Raw genomic sequence first — 22,492 nt, forward strand, 5'->3', positions numbered from 1 at the left:
TTATTTCCTTAGATATCCACGGTCGATTTTCCCTCTTTCTTCCATCCTTCCTTTTTGTTGGTATAAACCTTTGTTGAGCACTGTGAAAAATCGCTTGGAAGGTTCTCCACTGTTCCTCAACTGTTCCACCATAAAGTCTTAGCTCCCAGTCTACCTTAGCTAGTTCTTCTCTCATCCCCTTGTAATCTCCTTTGTTTAAACACAAAACACTAGTATTTGATTTTACTTTCTCGCCCTCCATCTGTATTTTAAATTCCACCATATTGTGATCGCTCCTTCCGAGAGGATCCCTAACTATGAGATCATGAATCAATCCTGTCTCATTACACAGGACAAGATCTAGGACCGCTTGTTTCCTCGTAGGTTCCATTACATACTGTTCTAGGAAACTATCGCGGATACATTCTATAAACTCCTCCTCAAGGTTGCCTTGACCGACCTGGTTAAACCAATCGACATGTAGATTAAAATCCCCATGATAACTGCTGTACCATTTCTACATGCATCAGTTATTTCTTTGTTTATTGCCTGCCCCACCATATCGTTACTATTTGGTGGCCGATAGACTACTCCTATCAGTGACTTTTTCGCCTTACTATTCCTGATTTCCACCCAAATGGATTCAACCTTATCCTCCACAGCACCGATGTCATCCCTTACTATTGCCCGGATGTCATCCTTAAATAACAGAGCAACACCACCTCCCTTACCATCCACTCTGTCCTTCCGAATAGTTTGATACCCTCGGATATTTAACTCCCAGTTGTGACCATCCTTTAACCATGTTTCAGTAATGGCCACTAAATCATAGTCATTTACGATGATTTGTGCCATCAACTCATTTAGGGGAGGTTAAACCAAAAGAAAAAATGCTGGAAAATCTCAGCAGGTCTGGCAGCATCTGTAGGGGGAGAAAAGAGCTAACGTTTCGAGTCCAGGTGACCCTTTGTCAAAGTTGGTTTCAGATTCCAGCATCCGCAGGAATTTGCTTTTATCCAGAAAGGGAAGGTGTGGGACCCTCCATCAGAAGCCTCCTTCTGACTGGGGGCTTTGTCCCCTTGAGGCCCAGTAACCTCCAGACCTGCCTCTACCCTGAGACCCCTCCCCCTCCCCCATATGTTCCCCAACCAAAGACCCCTGCCACTTGCCTTATCTTCTGGTTCCCAGGGCTTGGTATCAGGCACCTCCATGCAGTACCTCATCTGGCCACAGCCACGCTGTTGCTGGAGTGGCTGGTGAGCTGCTGGTCAATCTCCAAGGCAGGATATGCACCCAAGTGATGGCTGGAAATTTTGCCTTATGCCAGTCAACATTTCCTGGAGCGTAATATGGCAATGTGGCTACTGGAGTCAGCGAGGATGTGTTCCCTGCCGACACTTCAACTCCCTCCCACCATCCTAAACATTCAGGCCGATAGAAATGTTTGAACTGCATTCAGGTGGGTTAGGATAATTAATTGATCGATAGTGGTCAAGTCATTTATTTCAAAGATGTATTTTGGGAATCTTTAAAAGTGTAGACGAACATAAGAATTAGGAATAAGAGAAGACCACCAAGTCTGCTGTTCCACTCAGTACAATTGTGGCTGATTTTCAGCTTCAACTCCAATTTCGTGTCTGCTCACTATATTCCTTGATTCTCTGAAAGACCGAAAATCTGTTGTGTATCATCCTTATATATACTAAACTAAGGAGAGTCCAAAACCCCCCTGGGGTATGTTTGATTGTCAACTTTACTTCCTGAGGGAAACAATCCAATGGATCTCTGACTAATTAATTTAGTTATGAGAGATGTGTTTAAAAAATGTTTTATTCTGAAAATGAAATGAAATGAAAATCGCTTATTGTCACAAGTAGGCTTCAAATGAAGTTACTGTGAAAAGCCCCTAGTCGCCATATTCCGGCACCTGTTCGGGGAGGCTGGTACGGGAATTGAACCGTGCTGCTGGCCTGCCTTGGTCTGCTTTAAAAGCCAACGATTTAGCCCTGTGCTAAACAGCCCCAGTAAATCTCCTCTGCACCTTCTCAAGGCCTCTCACAGGAAAGTGTGGTGAAATTGGGTTGTGAGATTAAAAGAAGGAAGAGGTGAAGATTTACAATGTGCATCAGCAAGAGCGTTTGCAAGAAAAACATTGGATTTACTATAGTTACTATTGCATTCTGGTCCCACTGCTGTCATTGGGATTTCCCATTGAATCCACCCCATTCTGCCGGGAAACCCGAGGTGGAGTGCGCCGTCAGGGGGTCCAGAAGATCCCGCCTCCATGAACAACCGGAAGATCACACCCACTGACCTGATTGGAAATATGTAACCGTTCCTCACCTGCCAAAAAGCCATCAGACACTACTGCATGGAAACTGAGGACATTGGCTTGGGAGAGTTTCCACTTTGTAGCAGTGGTAGTCGGACATGAAACAGCTTTGAGAAATGAAGTCAAAACCCTGCTCATTGGAGCTAAAGGGCATTTCAAAACATCGTGGAGTAACATTAATGGGCATTTGTATCGTTGATCTACCTTTGGATTTAAAAGAAAGATTTGCTCTCTGTCCATGAAGTTCAAGAAGGTCCTTCACTGCCAGTCCTCGATAATCCAAGATCCAGTCAGATGTGAAGACCAAAAGAAAAATCTACATAATATTCCATGGATCTGTGAAGTAACATAACTTTGACACTTGTATGCATTAAAGTCACTGCGTATATTTCACTCGTATTGGTCTTAGTGACCCAAATGTCTGCTTTGGTGTAAATTCCTTGTAAAGTCGATTGGCTGTCTTTTGTAACTACCTGATCTGACTGTTAAGATTCCTGAAAAAATTTCTGGAAAGTCCAATTTAAACAATATTGGCTAGCTATCTGTGAGGGTGGGAGAGACGGCAGAAGGATTTAGAATTAAGGAACAGTGACGTTGGACTTTCTTGGGCTGCTCTCACACTTTCAAGAACTTTGGAAGTGTCGGAGTAGAGTTTCCACTGGACTTTAGAGAAATTAACTGACAAGAGTGGGAAATTCCAGGCTGTAATCCTAAAAAAAACCCCCAATCAAATAAATTTCAAAAAATAAGTAAATTTTTTTTTTTCCCAATTAAGGGGCAATTTAGCATGGCCAATCCACCTACATCTTTGGGTTGTGGGGGCGAAACCACGCAAACAAGGGGAGAATGCGCAAACGCCACACGGACAGTGACCCAGAGCCGGGGTCGAACATGGGACCTCGGCGCTGTGAGGCAGCAAGGCTAACCCCACCGTGTTGCCCTCAATCAAATAAAAATGAAACCGTGGAAAATAATCTCTTCCCTTAAAGGGATATGAGAAAGTGGTGTCTATTGTTTAAGGAGGACATTGATAGCAAACAAATTAGCTTTTTAAAAGAGAGGTGCGCTTACTTGGGAAGTAGGAGCATTTATGACCTGGAGAAACTGAAGAAAATTGCGACTAAAAATGACAGAACCTCTGTGGCTAGAAAATAGCATGGACCAGGCCCCATGTCCCAGATTTATATGTTCCTAACTCATGGACAATGTTAGGAAGTACATTACTTTCTCACATTAAATAAGGGAATGTTTTGGACATAGAGCATTCACAGTATTATTTCTCCCTTTCCATTATCTAATAATGATATACTCCATGAAGGACAATATTATGCCCTGCTTCACAGTTGGAAAGAATGAGAACCAAGCATGTTGGACATAAGACCGGTTAAATGTCTATTAAATGACATAAATTACCTTTTTATATTGCATATCCATTATACCTGTTCACAAAATCGCCCTGGTCAGTCTGGTATGTTTTGTTCTGAGAGTTTTGAATGAAATTGTTAATCGAGATGATGCGTTAAAGTCACTGGGATGAGGACTGAAAATGTGACCACCTAACTCCAAGGCAGGATGCGACAGGTGCGCCAAGATTGACACCTGGGTATTGGGTTGTGATATTTTGCTGTGTTATACCACAGAAGTAAAGAATTGAGGCCCAAAATTCTTAAGTGTGGGTTTCTCAATGGGTTGATCCTACCCAGGTGCAAACAATATGCTGAAATTTACAGTATTGCATACAGTAATGGACTAATGGGCATTTTTGTCAAATCTTCTGCATTTCGATTTAAAAAAGGCTGGAAAGGCAGAAAGAAAAGTAACTATAATAACATATGCAGCTGAAATGTCATGATGAATACGTTTATACCTCCTTAAAAAAACAGGATGAACTAATATTTGTCACAAACAAACCACTTTTGTTTATGAAAATGTCAAGTCGTGTGAATCACAACCTGATTATTTTTTTAATTCTTCTGACAGTTGTGTGTCGTATCTCTGGCCCTGTTCAGAACCCTTATCACTCTGAATTGTGAGGATGTTATGTTGCAGCTTGTCTTGAGGTAAGAAAATGCTGAATACAGTAGCGATCCATTTGTTTAAGAAGAATTAAATAGTAATTGGCAAAATGGTGATGGCTTGAAACTGCTGTGTGATATTCAAAGTAATGCATTGGCATGTTTCCACACACATTCCTTCCAATGCTACTTTAATGAAAGAGGTAAATTAAACCACCATAACTAAACTAAAAGATGAGGAATTTCATATAAACATGCTGACACATTTGCTGAGAGTCATACTGTGCAACTATGTGTAGGCATTTGTACTTGTCTGGAAAATAAAGGGCTTCACACACTAAGAGGATTAAAGACAGACGTTTGCCCCCCCCCCCCCCCCTATATGCATTACTTTATATTTTGTGGTTATGTTTGTCATGGAAACATTTTTTTCTTTTAAGTTCTGCTTGTAATGTTTAGTGTTTTTAAAAAAAAAATCTAGTACTGTAGATCAGGGATGTAATAAACAACAGTGATGTGTTTTTAAAAAAATTGTAAGTCCACAACGTTGCATATTCTCATCCATTTGCACTTGATGTTTTGATATGGCCCTAGCTCAGTTGGATGATTTACCTCTGGCCCCACCCCATTCCAGTCAGAGCGATGGATACAACGGTAAACTGCTTTGCCACATGCTGTGAGGAGCTTGATAATTGACTTTGAGGAAAACCATATTCTGAGCATGACTATAAAAGATTTCATTCTGACACCATGCTGGGTGATGACAGACGCGATCTCCTGACAAATGCCAATACCTGCATCATAGAGACTAGCTCAGCTTTCCTCCAGCTTTGAAGGTTTCTATCATAAACAGGTTCCTGACCTATTGGGCCAGGCACAGCACCTTCTAAGGAAGGGCAAATACAGTTTTAATTCCTTTCGCTGAGTTCTGTTGGCTGTTTCAATCGCCTGCCTTTGCTGTTCTAAACTTTTGGCATTCAAATTTTCCTCTTTCATGGCCATAAAATTACTTCACTCTAAAGCCTTAATTTTGTGATGTCAGCAGAATCCGTGCCAGACATTTTCGACTGCCAGAATATAGCTAAGCAGGTGCAGATGAAGCGTGTACAATTTGCAAGGCCTGAATAACTAGCTGGAGCTGACAACCTTGGTCTTGCACTAACAGTTAGGATAATGAGAGGTGCACTAAAGTTGGCTGGCAGCTCAAATTTAAAGGAATGTTGCTACTTAAAGATTAAATAGGTGAGTACGAAGGAAAATATTGTTTCTGACCTTGTAAAGGTTCAATTTAAAACACCTTGTCAGCCTTGCAAAGGTAGCAGTGAGAGTAGGAGAGTTGGAGGGAGGTGGGCCGGCTGGCGGTGAAGAAACACCAGCCACAAATATTATCCTCCACATGTGCTGCAACAACTCAACCAAGCCACCTTTGACAACACCTTCCAAACCTGTGACCTCGACCACCGAGAAGGTAAAGTCGCCTCGGTCCCAGATGACCAACGGCTGTTTTCCCCTGAGAGCTGACTGGTGCCGATTTAACCTGAGGATCACCGCACCTTAGGTGAGGGGCAAGGTTGAGAAGGTGGGGCTTCATGAATAATGTCAGAAGGAGGTAATCCACCCAAAAGGAGAAGAACCGCAGATGAATGGTAACGCCACTGTTTGCAAGTTCCCCTCCAAGCCACTGGTCATCCTCACCTGAAACTATATCGCTGTTCTTTCCTGTCACTGAGCCATTGTCCTAGAACTCCTTTTCTAACAGCAGTGGAGATGTTCAAGAACTTGGCTCACCACCACCCTCTCAAGGGCAATTAGGGAAGGGTAATAAATGTTGGCCTAACTAGTGATGTCCATATTCCGTAAATGAATACAGTTTTTTAAAAAAAAATAAATGTAGAGCAAAGAACATACAGTGCAGAAGGAGACAATTCGGCCCATCAAGTCTACACCGACCCACTTAAGCCCTCACTTTAACCTTTTTGGTCACTATGGGCAATTTATCATGACCAATCCACCTAACCTGCACGTCTTTGGACTGTGGGAGGAAACTGGAGCACCTGGAGGAAACCCACCCAGATACGGGGAGAACGTGCAGACTTCACACAGACAGTGACCCAGCTGGGAATCGAACCTGGGACCCTGGCACTGTGAAGCCACAATACTATCCATTTGTGCTACCATGCTGCCCAATAAAGAAATCCAGATGAGCACATGAGTATCTGCAGATGACAGAGCAGTGTAGTGCCTCAGCCCCCTGTCTTAATGGCCTGCAAAGTGACCACACTGTTGCATTAGGTGGGCATAACATTATTTGTTCAATTTGACACACCAGGACACACAGTGGTGCAGTATGTCTTTCAGGAAGTGGGTACCAGTCTCTGTGCTCTTTGCATGGATGCCCTCTAAGGGTGCTATACTCATAGATATCATGTGAACACTCCTGTACCTTATAAAGTTTAACCTTCTCTTCATTGGAACATTGATATGTGGGCTTCCCATTGCAAAAGAGCCTTTTGTCATCTGTTTGTTGTATCTGTGGACAGTTAACAAACTGCTTTGGCATATGTGGAGTCTTAAGAACTGGGTAACAAAATAGTTTAATGCCAAAGTGACCTTCCCATTTGCAGGAAGAGCTGTCCTAATGATAAGCCTTATTTGGAGATTGGGGTACAGTAGGTGGAAAAGTTCTGTAACATATTTCCTCTGAGATGCTGAGGCAGGAAAGACTGGACTGGTAAACCCTGGTCCTGTAGTAAGTATAGGTGTTTCTCTCATATGTAAGGTAGCACCTGATTTTCTCATATACATAATGCTTCTCGCTGATTATCATCTGAAAACAGATCATCAGATTTGACATATACGCTGATGACATCCATCTATTAGGGGCTGGTTTAGCTCACTCGGCTAAACCACTGGCTTTTAAAGCAGACCAAGCAGGCCAGCTGCACGGTTCGATTCCCGTACCAGCCTCCCCGGACAGGCGCCGGAATGTGGCGACTAGGGGCTTTTCACAGTAACTTCATTGAAGTCTACTCGTGACAATAAGCGATTTTCATTTTAATTTCATTTCAACCATCATCTCTCTCGACCGCTCTCCTACTGGTTTGCAATGCTGCTTATCCAACATCCAGTATTGGAGAAGAAATCTGCTCCAGTTAAATAGTGAGAAGACTAAAACCATGTTCTTCTGCTCTCACTATTAATGTTGCTCCACAGCCCCATATTCCTTAGCTCCCTGGCCTCTGAGGTTGAATCCTTGTGTATGTCATCTTGGTGTTTTATTCCACTTGCAAGATGGCCTGCAACCTATTGTAGGTAGGTAAAGCCACCATTGTCCCAGATGACCATAGGCTACTTTCCTCTTTGAAGGGGAGAGCTGACCGGTGGTGATTTAACCTGAGGGTCACCACACCTCAGGCGAGGGGCAAGGTTGAGAAGGCAGGGCCTTCATGAATAACCTCAGCCGGTATGGGAATTGAACCCACACTACTGCCCTTGCTCTGCATCGTAAACCAGCTGTCGAGTCAAGTCAGCTAAACCGGCCCCCAACATTATAATATTGTCCCATTCTCAACCTGTCTGCCGCTGAAACCTTCACTCCTGCTTTTGTAACCTTCAAACTTCACCGGCAATATATTCCTGACTGACTTCCCATCTCCCACTGTTTGGAAACTTCAATTCATCGAAACCTCTGATTCATACTCATTTCCCCCTTCATCCACTTGTGCTCATTGATACCCAGTCTATTAACTGCCATTTTAAAAATTCTCATCTGTGTTCAAATTCCTCCATAGCTTTGTCTCCTTTTTTGCCCTAGCCTCCTCTGACCCTATAGCCCTCAAGAGCTCTGCATTCCTCCACTTTTGACCTCTTGTGTATTACCATTTTCAACTCCTTTCGACCTTGAGCTTTGGAATTCCTTATTTAAACCTCTCTGGCTCCATCTCACTCGCTTTAAAATGCCCTTTAAACTTTAGGTCATGTGCCCTGATATCTCTTTATGAGGCTTGGTGTCACATTTTGTCAGATGACGCCCCTGTCAAACACCTTGACATGCTTAATGATGTGAAAGGCACTGTATGTATGCAAGTTATTGTTGTTGATGGATGCTTCTCTTGGGGCACTCCCAGGAACGGGTTATGGCTACAGGAACCATCCACAACCCCCCCCCATCCTTTCATCTATCAGAATTCCCAGCATTCTCAAACAACTGTTTGGTGGTAGCTACACAATATTTTTGGTTGCAGCATCTCCATACGCATCCATGTTTAGTTGATCGCTGGCCTGTTGGATGTATTACAGTTGGTAGTCCCTGGGGATTGAGTTGACCACTTAAAGCCTCTGCTTGGGCCTGTTTAAAATCTTTCATTTCAGCTTGTAGGGTCTGAAAGTATCATTTTGTTGGGCAGATTCAAATTTGAGGATCTTGCGTTTTCTCCAAAGGAAGAATGGTGTATTGTGGATAAAGCTCATCCTCAGGTACTTCAGCTAATCACAGCAACTTTCCTCATGATGCCGAATGACCAAATGGAACTCAATAATGCATCAATTATATCTGTGCTGACGTTGGTCATTCCCGCAATATTCTCCTTGGCTTATCCAGTTCAGATGGTCAGTGAGGCAACTCAGAAATAAATAAGGGAACTGGTTTTGTGATTGAATGATTCATAGTCCTTTCTTCTTGCATACGGCTTTGAGATTATTACAGTATTTTGGGGATTATGTCTTGTGATTTGATCTTCCTTGCTGGTTACAAATCAATAGCCTTATCCATAGATATTTCGCTTCAGCTGTTTGGACCAGGACGAAGGAGTTGTAGCATTTACTATGTATTTGAACACACTATAATAGACTGTGGCATCAGCAAACAATGTGGGAGGCCTTGTTCGCATATGCGCTAAGATGCAGAACAACTAATAAGCAAGTGTTAGCCATGGAGTGCCCTCTTGATTTTTCATATAATTTGAATCATAGCATAGTACTGCACAAAGGACTTCATTTGGCCCATCAAGTTTGTGCCAGCTCTTTCGGAAAACAACCCAGTTACCATCAATCTCCCACTGTTCCCTTATCTTGCAACTTTTTCTCTCTTGAGTATTAATTCAATTCCCTTTTCAAAGCTCTTCTTGAATATGTACCTTCTACCTGATCAGGCAATACATTACAAACTCTTAACCATTCTTTTTTAAAACATCTTAGGGGCCTCACGGTAGCATGGTGGTTAGCATCAATGCTTCACAGCTCCTGGGTCCCAGGTTCGATTCCCGGCTGGGTCACTGTCTGTGTGGAGTCTGCACGTCCTCCCCGTGTGTGCGTGGGTTTCCTCCGGGTGCTCCGGTTTCCTCCCACAGTCCAAAGATGTGCGGGTCAGGTGGATTGGCCATGCTAAATTGCCCGTAGTGTAAGGTTAATGGGGGGATTGTTGGGTTACGGGTTACGTGGGTTTAAGTAGGGTGATCATTGCTCGGCACAACATCGAGGGCCGAAGGGCCTGTTCTGTGCTGTACTGTTCTATGTTCTATGTTCTATCTCGTCGCCCCTGATTCTTCTGTTAATTAGCTTAAATCTGTGTCCCCTTTAGCCATTGGAAACAGATTCTCTTCATTTACTTCAAACTACATGATTTTAAATATTTATATAAAATCTCCTCTTTGCCTTTTCTTCCCTAATGAGAACAGCCCTAGCTTTTCCAGTCTGGTTCTGTATCAGTAACTCTTCATTCCTTGGACCAGTCTAGTAAATCTTTTCTGCATTCTCTCCAAAGTCGTCATATCTTTCCTAAACTGATGGCTGGAATTGGGCACCATACCCCAGCTTGTGCCAGACTAGTGTTTTATATAGGTTTAGCATAACTTCCTGGCTTTTGCACTCTTCTGCTTCTGTTTATACAGCACAGGATCTCATATCCCACAGAAGCTGCCAGACCCGCTGAGTTTATCCAGAATTTTTGGTTCTTATTCCAGGACTCTGTTACTCTGTCGTGCCTCCATCAAAGGTTTGTTCTCCAACATTCCGAAGTCTCTCTGTTTTTACAGACCCTGTAAATTTGACCATGTTTTGTGTCCCCTCCTCCTCCCTACCAAAATTAATCACTTCACACTTTGTGTTGAATTCCATCTGCCATAAAGTCCATTATTTACCAACCTACACCTTGAAATCTATGACTATTTTACTTACTGTTTATTATACTTAGAAAGGTTTTTAAAAAATTCTACACTGTGCCCCGTAATCGCCAGGTCCAAGGTGTCACAGCGCCAGGACCCGAGTTCAATTCCAGCCTTGAGACTGCCTGTGTAGAATTTACACATTCTCCCCGTGTCTGTGTGGGTTAGATGTGCAGGTTAGGTGGATTGACCATGCGAAATTGCCCTTTAAGATCCAAAGGTTAGTTAGGGTTACAGGTTTGTGGGGGAGTGGGCCTCGCGGGCCGGTGCAGACTTGATGGGTCGACTGGCCTCTTTCTGCACTGTAGGGATTCTATGATTAATGGGTGCTTGGGTGGTCATTAGAAGATTGGAGCTCACATAAAGGTAGTTTAAAAAGACCACTGATCTATGGGCTGGATCAGCTTCTTGTTTCTGATTGGGGTTGGAAGGCATCTGCCTGGAAGAGAAAAACGTGTTTCTTTTTCCTACAGTCAGTAATTTGTGTATATCCCTTCTCTGTTCCCAATATCCAAGTTACTGCAAAATTTGCCGACTAGGTGGTTATGATCAATCAGTACTGACCCCATCAGTAACGATTCTGAATAGTCCTTTCTTAAAATTTAAGGTACCCAATTCAAGGACAATTTAGCGTGGCCAATCCACCTACCCTGCACATCTTTGGGTTGTGGGGGTGAGACCCATGCAGACACAGGGAGAATGTGCAAACTCCGCATGGATAGTGACCCGGGGCAGGTATTGAACCTGGGTCCTCGGTGCTGTGAAGCAGCAGTGCTAACCACTGTGCTACCGTGTCGCCCTTGTTGCTCGTCCTGGGTGAGTGTGCTTAACACTCGATTTGGCTCTGTTTCGTTACTTAGCTCTGGAGTCGCCAGGTATCGTTAAGATACCGCCACAAGTCTCAAGGTCAAGTTCAAAGCAATAAAACCATACACCAATTAGTAAGTTCAAACAAATGAGTTTATTATAATACAATTATAATCTACTCATGCACACGCTAAGATGACTAAACTATTCCTACCACTAAATAGACCAATACTTAACTTAAAGGGAACTGCCGGATCAGGGGACAAGGCCTCTTGCTCTGCACTGGTCCGCAGACTTCAGGTTGGTACGGGTTAAAAAGGGGTCAGGAGTGTCTATCTCTGGTAGCGATCGTTGTGAGACACTTACTTGCTGGCGGCTGCTGTCCCAAACCTCTCCTCTCTCTCGGTCAAGGTCTTCTTCGTAAAAAGGCTGGTCGAGAGGGCTGGTCAAGGAGAATGAACTAAGTGTGGGACCTGTCTTTTATAGGTCCTAGGGCTTCGCGCCCTTTAGGCGGACCCTCTATCTGCTGGGAATTGATTGGGTCTCTTCCCAATCGATTTGTTTGAATCCCCCCAATACTGAGGCTGTCCCTCGGCTACTGGGAGGGCCTTCAGGTGCTTTGTTTTCGAACCCCGCTGGTGCCGGGGTGTCTGGTTTCCCTTACACTGTTGCAATCAGTTCCCTATTTGTGTCCATTGTCCTTGGGATCGTTCCATTACTATGTTAACTATCCCGGAGATTGCCTCATTAGTATGCGGAATGTTCGTTTAGCAGACAGAATACACATTGGCTTGGTGCAGCCTGCTTGTGCTGCAAACATTGTCCATTTTAACCTGCAAGCTTTGTGTTCCTCCATTTTGTATTGAGGGAATGGCCAACTTCGGTGGCTACATCCTGATTCTGAATTATCCTGACCGTGAACATGATCAGCATGGCCTTCAGGTTTAAATACTGCGTCCTGATCAAGAACCTTGTTATTGATTCTAGATTTGTTAGATTCTGGATCCAAGCCTTCCCCTTTTGAGGGTTGAAACAGCTCAATTTCTGGAAACTGTTCATAAAGCAGATTTATAATAATATCCGGTGGCAGAGGTTTTCAGAAGGTTTGCAGTTTGTTCCATTCTCCCCTTCATTATATTGTGTAGTATCTCCAGCAACTGTGTGCAATTAGGGCACAGTTCTGTGTGAGTATGAGTGGCTTTAATTGCAGCTTTTCAAAAAAGCGGTTTTAGGTCTGCAAGATTTATCAGCTCACTTTCTGACGGTTGCAACCGAATAAGTTTCCTCTAGTTCCTAACTGCATTCTTAATTAGTTCTCACGAGGCTGATGGAACCATTGTTTGAGCTACTTTGAGGCATGATTTGGAACTCAACATTACTAATAGAGTTTATTTATCCTCAGTAGATATTTAGAAGTTCTAAGCAGTTTTTAAAAAAAATGTCATGTGGTAATAAGGCCTATGTAACACAGCATCCAGCAACATGGCTGGTGAAATGTATTCTCCCTTGTTACCATTCAACTGAAAAGTATCCCAGAGATCGAAGTAAGGGCTGTTCCATTTATTTTCCAGCTGGGGGTTTCCATTTCTCAAAGTCTGAGAGACAGATCTGTGGAGAAACCATCTCACTCTTCACAGGCATTTCTGGATAGATTTGGCGAATGTTTTCATTTGTTCCAGCGATGGCCCTCATTCTCTTAAATTGGTATTACTTTGGCATAGTTCCTCCTGTGAGACATTTGGAATGAAGAAGATAGTAATGTTACTTATCTTGCAGCACCTGCCTCATTCTTCATGTGATGCCATCCTTTAGACACTGTCAGTGTGATGGGTTCCATTGACTGGCAACCAACACTTGGAACAAGAATTTATTATAACACTGAGCAGCTCTTGTATCCCCGCGCTCCGGGGAGAACTGCCACATTGCTGATTTGTGACCTTTTATGCAGTCGCGTGATCACAGAATCCACACAACAAACCCAGTCTACATGCAATCTAGCCAAATTGGAACAGAGTCCTGTGACGAGTGCGTTTACCACCCAGAAAGCAAACACCTAGGGGCCTTCAGTTCCCTGGGAAACTCTCACAAGTGCCGTTCCATCTGGTCCCTGTTTGTGGAGACCGGCACTGAACGGCGCTCGCCAAAGGTCTTCTTGGTGAAGGGGATATAGATACCAACTCTAATATGCAGATTTGTAAAATAGTGACACAATGGGCGGGATTCTGATCGCAACATTTCGCGAGGCCTGGCGAGCTGGGTAGATCCTGGAAGAGAGATCTCCTGGCATCTACTGACTTGCGTTTCGGGCACATTGCGGCCTGTAGACCGCGCCTCATGTTTCTTCTAAACTGTCACTGTAAGCCTGTGTAGAATCTCTTCAGGGCGGCAGAGAGCTCGGCTTCAATCTTCTATTGTGTGTGACTCGGCACTTTATGGAGTAGCAAGTCCGATGTTGTGCCACATGGCAAAATAAAATAATGCACATATTTCTACATCGGTTTTCCCCAAAACCAACTGAAGTTAATTGTGTTCCGATGGTGTGTTCTAGCATTCAAAACATTACATATAGGTAATCCCCTTTTCTTGTGTCCATCAGTTTACCTAGATAAGACTGTTGGTTGTGGATGGGTGAGAATGAGTGACTGCTGCCTGCCTAGGCTCTGTTTCAACAACATGCTGATCTGCTTTTTAATTTACAAATATTAATACAATGTTAATGATTAACTTAATATTAAATACTAGCTATTAATGCCAGTTAGTGCATAGCATTTCTTTAACTCTGCAGATAATATTTACTGACTAAGTGCTGGTGACCTTGGGATGGAATTTGCCTGGAATCCCTCCCAATCTCCTGCTGCAGCTTTTACAGAAATTACAGGAAGAGCGACAGAAACCCGGTTGAACTGGTATAAACCGTGGTGAAATTTGTCTCTGGAAAGTCTATCCACTCGTGGCTGAATTATTTGAAGGAGCATTTTCTCTGGGGACAGGAAAGGACTACGATACTAGGAAGGCTTGATGGATTAGAGATTAACTACACATGTAGTTATTTCAGATTCTTTTCAAAGCCAATTTTATTCCAAAGGTGTAGATGGGGGAGAAAATTGGACTCCACTGTGCACGTTTTCTGCGCCCAAAAGGGGGGCAAAAAGCACCAATTTCCTGAGAGCGGCCTTCAATGGGTTCAATGCTATACTGGGTCAGGTGAAGTTCAGTGCTCCCTGACAATGACTAAAACAGCTATTGGCCCCTTAGATAAATTAATACGGAGCCTAGTGTGTTTTTCAGGACCTCTCCTGGACATTTGTGAATGTGAGTAGATTGCACCAGGTCTACTCAGCTGAGACTTCTTGGGTTCCTTTTGTGGTTTAATCAACAATGTTTAAAGGGACTGAGGGGAGCTGCCAACAAAATCAACTTTGGCGCGATTTAACAAAAAAAAAGTCCCGTTTTGGGTGTGAATAGCGGGGTGTTTCTCGGAGCCTGCAGCGCTGAGAACAACCCCGCTATCAAACGGGACTTTGTTTTTTGGAGCGCCCTGCGGGGAACGCTTCACAGAGGGCCCACTTACCTCACTTCCTGCACTGACACGTTCAGTGTAGCCAGTGCCGGAAGAGATTGGGCACCATGTTTAAATGCCACCCCAATCTCTCGACCCCTCCCCTGCCCAGCGCGGCCTCCGGACTCACCCCAACTTACCGATTAGGCAGTCCTGGAGTCCCCCTCAACCCACCTCATAAGGCACCCCAGGCCCAATCCCCGGCATGGGCAACCTAGCACCCGGGCACCTTGACACTGGCAGCGCCAAGGTACCCAGTTGGCACTGGAGTGCCAGGGTACCACCCCGCTCAGAGCCTGACCACCTAGGGGCCACCAAACGCCTGGGAGACCCCCATCCCCCAAACTGCCGTTGTGCCTGTTCCATGTTTGAGTGGACCAGTGCTAAACGGTGCCACAACGAGATCTCCCCGGTGCGGGCATTCGATCCCAGGCCTTGGGATACTCCAGCATAGACATATTTAAGTGAAGATAATTGCTCACTTAAATGTGCAAATGTGGATCCCGTCCAGTGAGAGCGAAATCCAGATCGCAACGTCTCGCAAAGTCTCGTTAAATCTCGTGAGGTGTCGTAAATCTTGCCAGACCTTTCGCGAGATTTTACGGCCTCATCGCGTCACTTAGTTGGGTGCAACGAGGCCGTACCACCACACCCCTTGTATTTATGTAGCCCTTTGATTAATATAATGTCCGAAAGTACTTCACAGGAACATTATAAAACAAGATGTTATACCGAGCCACATAAGGACATATTAGAGCAGATGGCCAAAAGCTGATCAAAGTGGAAGGTTTTAAGCAGTGTCTTTAAGGAGGAGAACAAAGTAAAGAGGCAGGAGAGGTTTTATAGAATCATCAAATTTAGTGCAGAAGGAGGCCACTCAGCCCATCGAGTCTGCACTGGCCCTTGGAAAGAACACCCTACCTAAGCCCACGCCTCCACCCTATCTCCGTAACACAGTAACCCACCTTACCTTTTCGACACTAAGGAGCAATTTAGCATGGCCAATCGACCTAACCTGCACATCTTTGGATTGTGGGAGGAAACTGGAGCACCCACACTGGCACGGGGAGAAAGTGCAGACTCCACACAGACAGTTCCCTGAGGCCAGAATTGAACCCGGGTCCCTGGCGCTGTGGGCAGCAGTGATAACGTTAAAGGAGGGAATTCCAGAGCCTAGACTGAGACTAGGCAGCTGCAAGCAAGGCCACTATGGTCGAACAATTAAACTTGGTGGTGCTCAAGAGGCCAGTATTAGAGGTGAGCAGTTAAATTGGAGGGTTGCAGGGCTGGAGAAGATTAAAGATAGGGTGGGGCTGGGTGATGGAGAGATTTGAAAGCAAAGATGAGAATCTATCATGGGTATTGTTTAACTGGAAACCAGTGTAGGTTAGCAAACACAGGAGTGATAGGCAAACGTCATTTGATGTAAGTTAGGGCATGGATAGCATAGGTGTGGATTATTTAATGTTTATGGAGGCTGTCTGTTGGAGGCAGGCCAGTAGTCACTGCAATAGCCAAGTCTAGAGATAACAAAGGCATGGGTGAAGATTTTAGCAGCAGGAAGACCTGAGGCCTGGGTGGTATTGGAAAATGTTGCAGATACAGAAATAGGCAGTCTCATCGTGGATATCTGGTTGAAACGACACCAAGGTTGCAAACATCTGGTTCAACCTTGCAGACAGTTTCTGGGCAGAGGCATGGAGTTGGTAGCAGAACCAAAAATGATAGCTTCTATCTTCCCAGTAGTTAATTGGACAAAATTTCTACTCATCCAGTACTGGAGGTCGGATAAACAGCCTGGCAACTTAGCAACAGTTGCCGAGTGGAAAGAGGTGGCAGTGAGGTAGAGGTGGATGTTGTCAGCTTACTTGTGCAAACTGATTTTGTGGACGATGTAGCTCTGGAACAATTTGTAGGTGAGAACCAAGGGAACATCCTGCTAAAACAGCAGGAAGAGAAGCCCTTGATGGTGAATGTCTGGCTACAATTAGATAGTTAATAATAGAATCAGGCGGGTGGAGTCCCAAACAGCCGGATGATGGCTTTGCTCACAAGTGAACAAACATTCTGAAGGGAGATATAGAACATAGAACAGTACAGCACAGAACAGGCCCTCCGGCCCTCAATGTTGTGCCGAGCAATGATCACCCCACTCAAACCCACGTATCCACCCTATACCCTTAACCCAACAACCCCCCCCTTAACCTTACTTTTTAGGACACTATGGGCAATTTAGCATGGCCAATCCACCTAACCCGCACATCTTTGGACTGTGGGAGGAAACCGGAGCACCCGGAGGAAACCCACGCACACACGGGGAGGACGTGCAGACTCCACACAGACAGTGACCCAGCCGGGAATCGAACCTGGGACCCTGGAGCTGTGAAGCATTTATGCTAACCACCATGCTACCGTGCTGCCCCTGGAGGGGGGCAGTGATTGCTGGACTACTGGGAGGGTTCACAGCACTGGGAAGGGTGGGTTGGGACAGAGAGGAGATTGGTGAAATAAGCCCCCAGTCAGCACGCTGGGCAGATTAGATGGTGAGAAAGCAGGTTGCAGTTGCTACTCACGAGGAAATATTGACGTGTGCCTCAATGGGCTTAAAAGAGGAAGCCAAGTGAGGGAGTCCAGCCCGAGATGGCAACAGGAGAATAGGAAGGTCAAGGAGTACTGAATGATTAGGTTAAGGATTCGGGAAAATGGTGTACCTGAGAGACGAAAATGAAAGGAAGCCTAACGACAGGGAATAGTGATTTAGGAGGGCTGACAGGCAAAGAAGTAGAAAGGGGAGGGAAATAATAAATTGGACATGGATGTGATGTGCCCAGCTCTGAAACATTAGTCAAAGTGTGCACTTGAATGGACATGTGAAAAACCTAAGTAACCTAGACTGGTTCCATACCATTAATTAGAATGCATATATCCCAAGGAGTAAAAGGGGAATAGAGAGTAGGTAATAGGAGTGGATACAGAGTTAAAGTCCTAATTCCTGTAGTTGGTCAAAGTTGTAGATAGGTGGAATCATTAAGGAGCACCTAGGTACAATTGTTCAAGTTGAGAAGCAGGTGTGGTGAACGAGTGAAGTCCAGAAGCCATCCGAAGGTGAGGGGAATCAATGATGGAAGAATTCCCTTTGGAATGTCCAGGAGGGGTACATAATAGGTTGCAGAGCAAAAGATGATGGCAAAGATGGAAGTCAATGCATGTTCCAAAAGTGACCATGATGTTAACCTACCTGTGAAGCCAGGAGGAGAGGCAGCTCTGTAGGCTGCCTGCTGCTTGTTCACCTCCCAGGACCTGTAATAGGGCTTCTGGCACTGTAACCACTCTTCAGCGAACCAGTGAGCTGCCTCTGGGGGGTCTGCAGCTTGTGAAAATTATTCCAACGGAGCTCCAAGACTCAATTCAGGCGGAGGCTTGGTCCCTGGATTACTAATTTCAGGTCCGAAAACAGGCGTAAACAAATCAGTGCATTAATATTAATAATTAACATTAATAATTCCACATCTCCACCTAAAGCGGTATTAGTCCCCTTTATTGTGTATTTGCTACCAAAGAATTTGACGATCACACAATTGTTTTTTTTAAAATAATTTTTATTGAGAAATTTTGATTTTATACAACATTGACGCACCTTAGTAAAATACCGAAAATAACAATAATATTAACAATCATATACATTCGCCCCATCCCCATGAACAACCCAGCATTTTAACAACAACGCAAATTAACACACTATAAAGTTACAGAATAAACACTACAATAATGCACCCCCCCCCCCCGGGTTGCTGCTGCTATTGACCAAGTTACCTATCTCTGAGCCAGGAAGTCCAGAAAAGGCTGCCATCGTTTATAGAACCCTTGTATTGATCCTCTCAGGGCAAATTTGACCTTTTCCAATTTTATAAATCCCGCCATGTCACTGATCCAGGTCTCCACGCTTGGGGGCCTTGCATCCTTCCATTGTAACAGAATCCTTCGACGGGCTACTAGGGACGCAAAGGCCAGGACACCGGCCTCTTTCGCCTCCTGCACTCCCGGCTCTACCGCAACTCCAAAAATCGCGAGTCCCCACCCTGGTTTGACCCTGGATCCAACCACCCTCGACACCGTCCCCGCCACCCCCTTCCAGAATTCTTCCAGTGCTGGGCATGCCCAGAACATATGGGCGTGGTTCGCAGGACTCCCCGAACATCTGGTGCACCTGTCCTCACCCCCGAAGAACCTACTCATCCTAGTCCCGGACATGTGGGCCCGGTGCAGCACCTTAAATTGGATGAGACTAAGCCTCGCACATGAGGAGGAAGAGTTGACTCTCTCCAAGGCCTCCGCCCAAGTCCCGTCCTCTATCTGCTCCCCGAGTTCCTCCTCCCATTTAGCCTTCAGCTCCTCCACTGACGACTCCTCCACCTCCTGCATTACCTTATAGATGTCAGACACCTTCCCCTCTCCTACCCACACCCCCGAAAGCACTCTGCCATCGTCCCCTGCGAGGGCAGCAAAGGGAATCCCTCTACCTGTCGCCTAGCAAACGCCTTTACCTGCAGGTATCTGAACATGTTCCCCTGGGGAAGGCCAAATTTATCTTCCAGTTCCCCCAGGCCCGCAAACCTCCCGCCAATAAACAGGTCCCTCAATTTGCTGATGCCCGCCCTTTGCCACCCCCTGAATCCCCCATTCGTGTTCCCCGGGATGAACCGATGGTTGCCACCCAGTGGAGCCTCCATCGAGCCCCCTGTTTCTCCCCGATGCCGTCTCCACTGTCCCCAGATTCTTAGGGTCACCGCCACCACTGGGCTCGTGGTAAACCTCTTAGGGGAGAGCGGCAACGGTGCCGTTACCATGGCACCCAGGCTCGTACCTCTACATGACGCCATCTCCATTCTTTTCCACGCCGCCCCTCCCCCCTCCATCACTCATTTACGCACCATTGACACATTGGCCGCCCAATAGTACCCCAGAAGGTTGGGCAGCGCCAGGACGATCACACAATTAATGTACACCCGTGTACTGGTTGTTTTCATTATGCATCAGTGGCCATTTGCATAGAACTTCTACATACAATCTGCAAGTCTGGTGTAATATCAGTAGGGATCATTAGTAATTTATTCAGCTGTATTGTGTATTAATTCTAAAATTGATCTTCCTTTATAAAAGATTAAGTTGCATGCGTTGACTCTGAAAAATTAGTAGCAGAAAAGCTAATACGTGGGTTTATAAGAAAAGCTTACTGTTTTCTCATTTTGGGTAAGAGGCAGATCTGTTAGCAGGAAGTTAACAATCTTCCATACATCCATTTTATGGTCATTTCTGTTTTAAACTGTTGTGTACTATTGCTTATGATTGTTGCAGAAACATTCCATTCAAGCCCATTTTCTGTCACAAATTTGCTTCTTAAAACCAGCTTCATCCATAAAGGCACCAAATCTCTCCTTGGCTGATAGATTCACTGAATGTTTCCATTGGAAAGTGCTGCTTGTGGCAAAGCTAAACAGCTCCTACCAGTGGATCATATCAGGCCTGCCATTTTACAATTGGCCACATGGGTGGACTGAAAAATCAACCTAGCTAAAAGCTATTAATGCAACGTTTGCTGGCATATTGTTCCTACATGGACCTTTAGCCCAGGCAGGTGTATAGACTCATAAGGTGTACATATGAATTGCGAAATGGGCCATTGCTTTAAATTACATCCACAACTTTTGTGCAGTCAATCCATTGGGTTTTTTTTAATAAACATTTTATTGAGGTTTTTTTTGGCATTACTTAACCCCCTAATCGACGCTAACCTAACCCCCCCCCCCCCCCCCACGTTCTGCTGACGATTAATTCTCTGCGAAGAAGTCGATGAATGGTTGCCACCTCCAATGAATCCAAACAATGACCCTCTCATGGCCAACTTAATTTTTTCCAGGCAGAGAAAGCTAGCCGTGTCCGATAGCCAGGTCTCTGACTTCGGGGTCCTTGAATCCCTCCATGTTCGTAATATCCGTCTCCGGGCTACCAGGGAAGCAAAGGCCAGAACATCTGCCTCTTTCTCCTCCTGGATTCCCGGATCCTGTGACACCCTGAAAATCGCTACCTCTGGATTCCATGCCACCCTTGTATTTAATACCTTGGACATGACGTCCGCAAACCCCTGCCAAAATCCCCTCAGCTTTGGACATGTCCAAAACACGTGGACATGGTTTGCCGGCCCATCCCCCGCACGTTTTGCGCACCTGTCCTCCACCCCGAAGAATCTGCTCATCCGGGCCAATGTCATGTGAGCCCTGTGCACGACCTTGAATTGAATCAGGCTGAGCATACGTTGTGACCCTACTCAACGCGTCCGCTCAAAGGCCCTCCTCTATCTCTCCCCCCAGCTCCTCCTCCCACTTTCACTTCAGCTCCACGGTCTGCGTCTCCTCTGATCCCATATGCTCCTTATAAATGTCAGAAACGCTCCCCTCTCCTCTCCATCCTCTAGACACTACCCTATCCTGAATCCCCCATAGCGGCAGGAATGGGAAGGTTGGTACCTGTCTATGCAGAAAGTCTCGCACCTGCAGAAAATGCAATTCATTTCCCCCACGCCAATGCAAACCTCTCCTCCAGAGCCCTCATACTTTGATAGCTCCCCTCTATAAACAAGTCCCCCATCCTCTCAATCCCTGCTCTCCGCCAATTTCGGAACCCCCCGTCCATCCTCCCTGGGGCAAACCAGTGATTATTGCAGATTGGTGACCAGACCGATGCTCCCACTGCTCCCACATGTCTCCTCCACTGCCCCCAGACGCTCAGGGCTGTGACCACCACGGGGCTGGCGGAGTACTACGCCGGCGAGAACGGCAGAGGCGCAGTTACCAGCGCCGCCAGACTTGTGCCCCTGCAAGAATTCGCCTCCATACACACCCTTGATGATGACCCCCCCCCCCCCCCCCCCCCCTCCCCAAACAGCCACTTCCTAGTCATGGCTATATTAGCCGCCCAGTAATAATTGCTAAAGTTCGGCAGCGCCAGCCCACCCTCCCCCCGACTCCGCTCAAGCATTACCCTCCTCACTCGTGGGGACTTGCCCCCCCCCATACAAAGCCCACTATAACTTTAAGGACCCGCTTAAAAATGAAGATGGGGAGACATTGAAAGACAAACAGGAATCTCGGGAGGACAGTCATTTTCACCGTTTGAACTCTGCCCACCAGAGACAACAGGAGCGCATCCCATCTCCAGAAATCCTCCTTCATCTGATCCACCAACTGGGCCAAGTTCAATTTATGTAGCCGGTCCCAATCCCGCACCACTTGGATACTTAGGTATCTGAAACTGTCCCCTAACACTCTAAACGGTAGTTCCACAAGTCGCCTTTCCTGACCCCTCGCCTGGACCACAAACATTTCGCTCTTCTCCATATTAAGCTTATACCCCGAAAACCAGCCAAAATCCCCTAAAATTCCCATAATTTCTTCCATCCCCTCAAATGGACCCGAAACATACAAAAGCAGGTCGTCCGCATACAGCAAAACTCTGTGCTCGCCCCCCCCCCCCCCAATGGACCAGCCCCTTCCAGAGGCCCTCAGAGCAATTGCCAGCGGCTCTATAGCCAGCGCAAACAGCAGTGGGGAGAGGGGGCATCCCTGTCTCGTCTCCTGGTACA

At 45.6% G+C, this 22,492-nt stretch overlaps 1 protein-coding gene across 7 annotated transcripts in view; it reads left to right on the forward strand.

Moving 5' to 3' along the window:
• Positions 1-22,492, forward strand: part of fam160a1a (family with sequence similarity 160 member A1a) — a 225,551-nt gene that overhangs the window by 162,800 nt on the left and 40,259 nt on the right. For all 7 annotated transcript variants that reach the window (XM_038791988.1, XM_038791989.1, XM_038791984.1 and 4 more), the window contains one exon: positions 4,292-4,371. In XM_038791988.1, coding sequence (XP_038647916.1) covers positions 4,292-4,371 — 80 coding nt within the window. The remainder of the gene's footprint in view (positions 1-4,291; positions 4,372-22,492) is intronic.

Source organism: Scyliorhinus canicula, chromosome 3, assembly GCF_902713615.1.
Source record: "Scyliorhinus canicula chromosome 3, sScyCan1.1, whole genome shotgun sequence".
In the NCBI taxonomy this organism is placed as follows: Eukaryota; Metazoa; Chordata; class Chondrichthyes; order Carcharhiniformes; family Scyliorhinidae; genus Scyliorhinus; species Scyliorhinus canicula.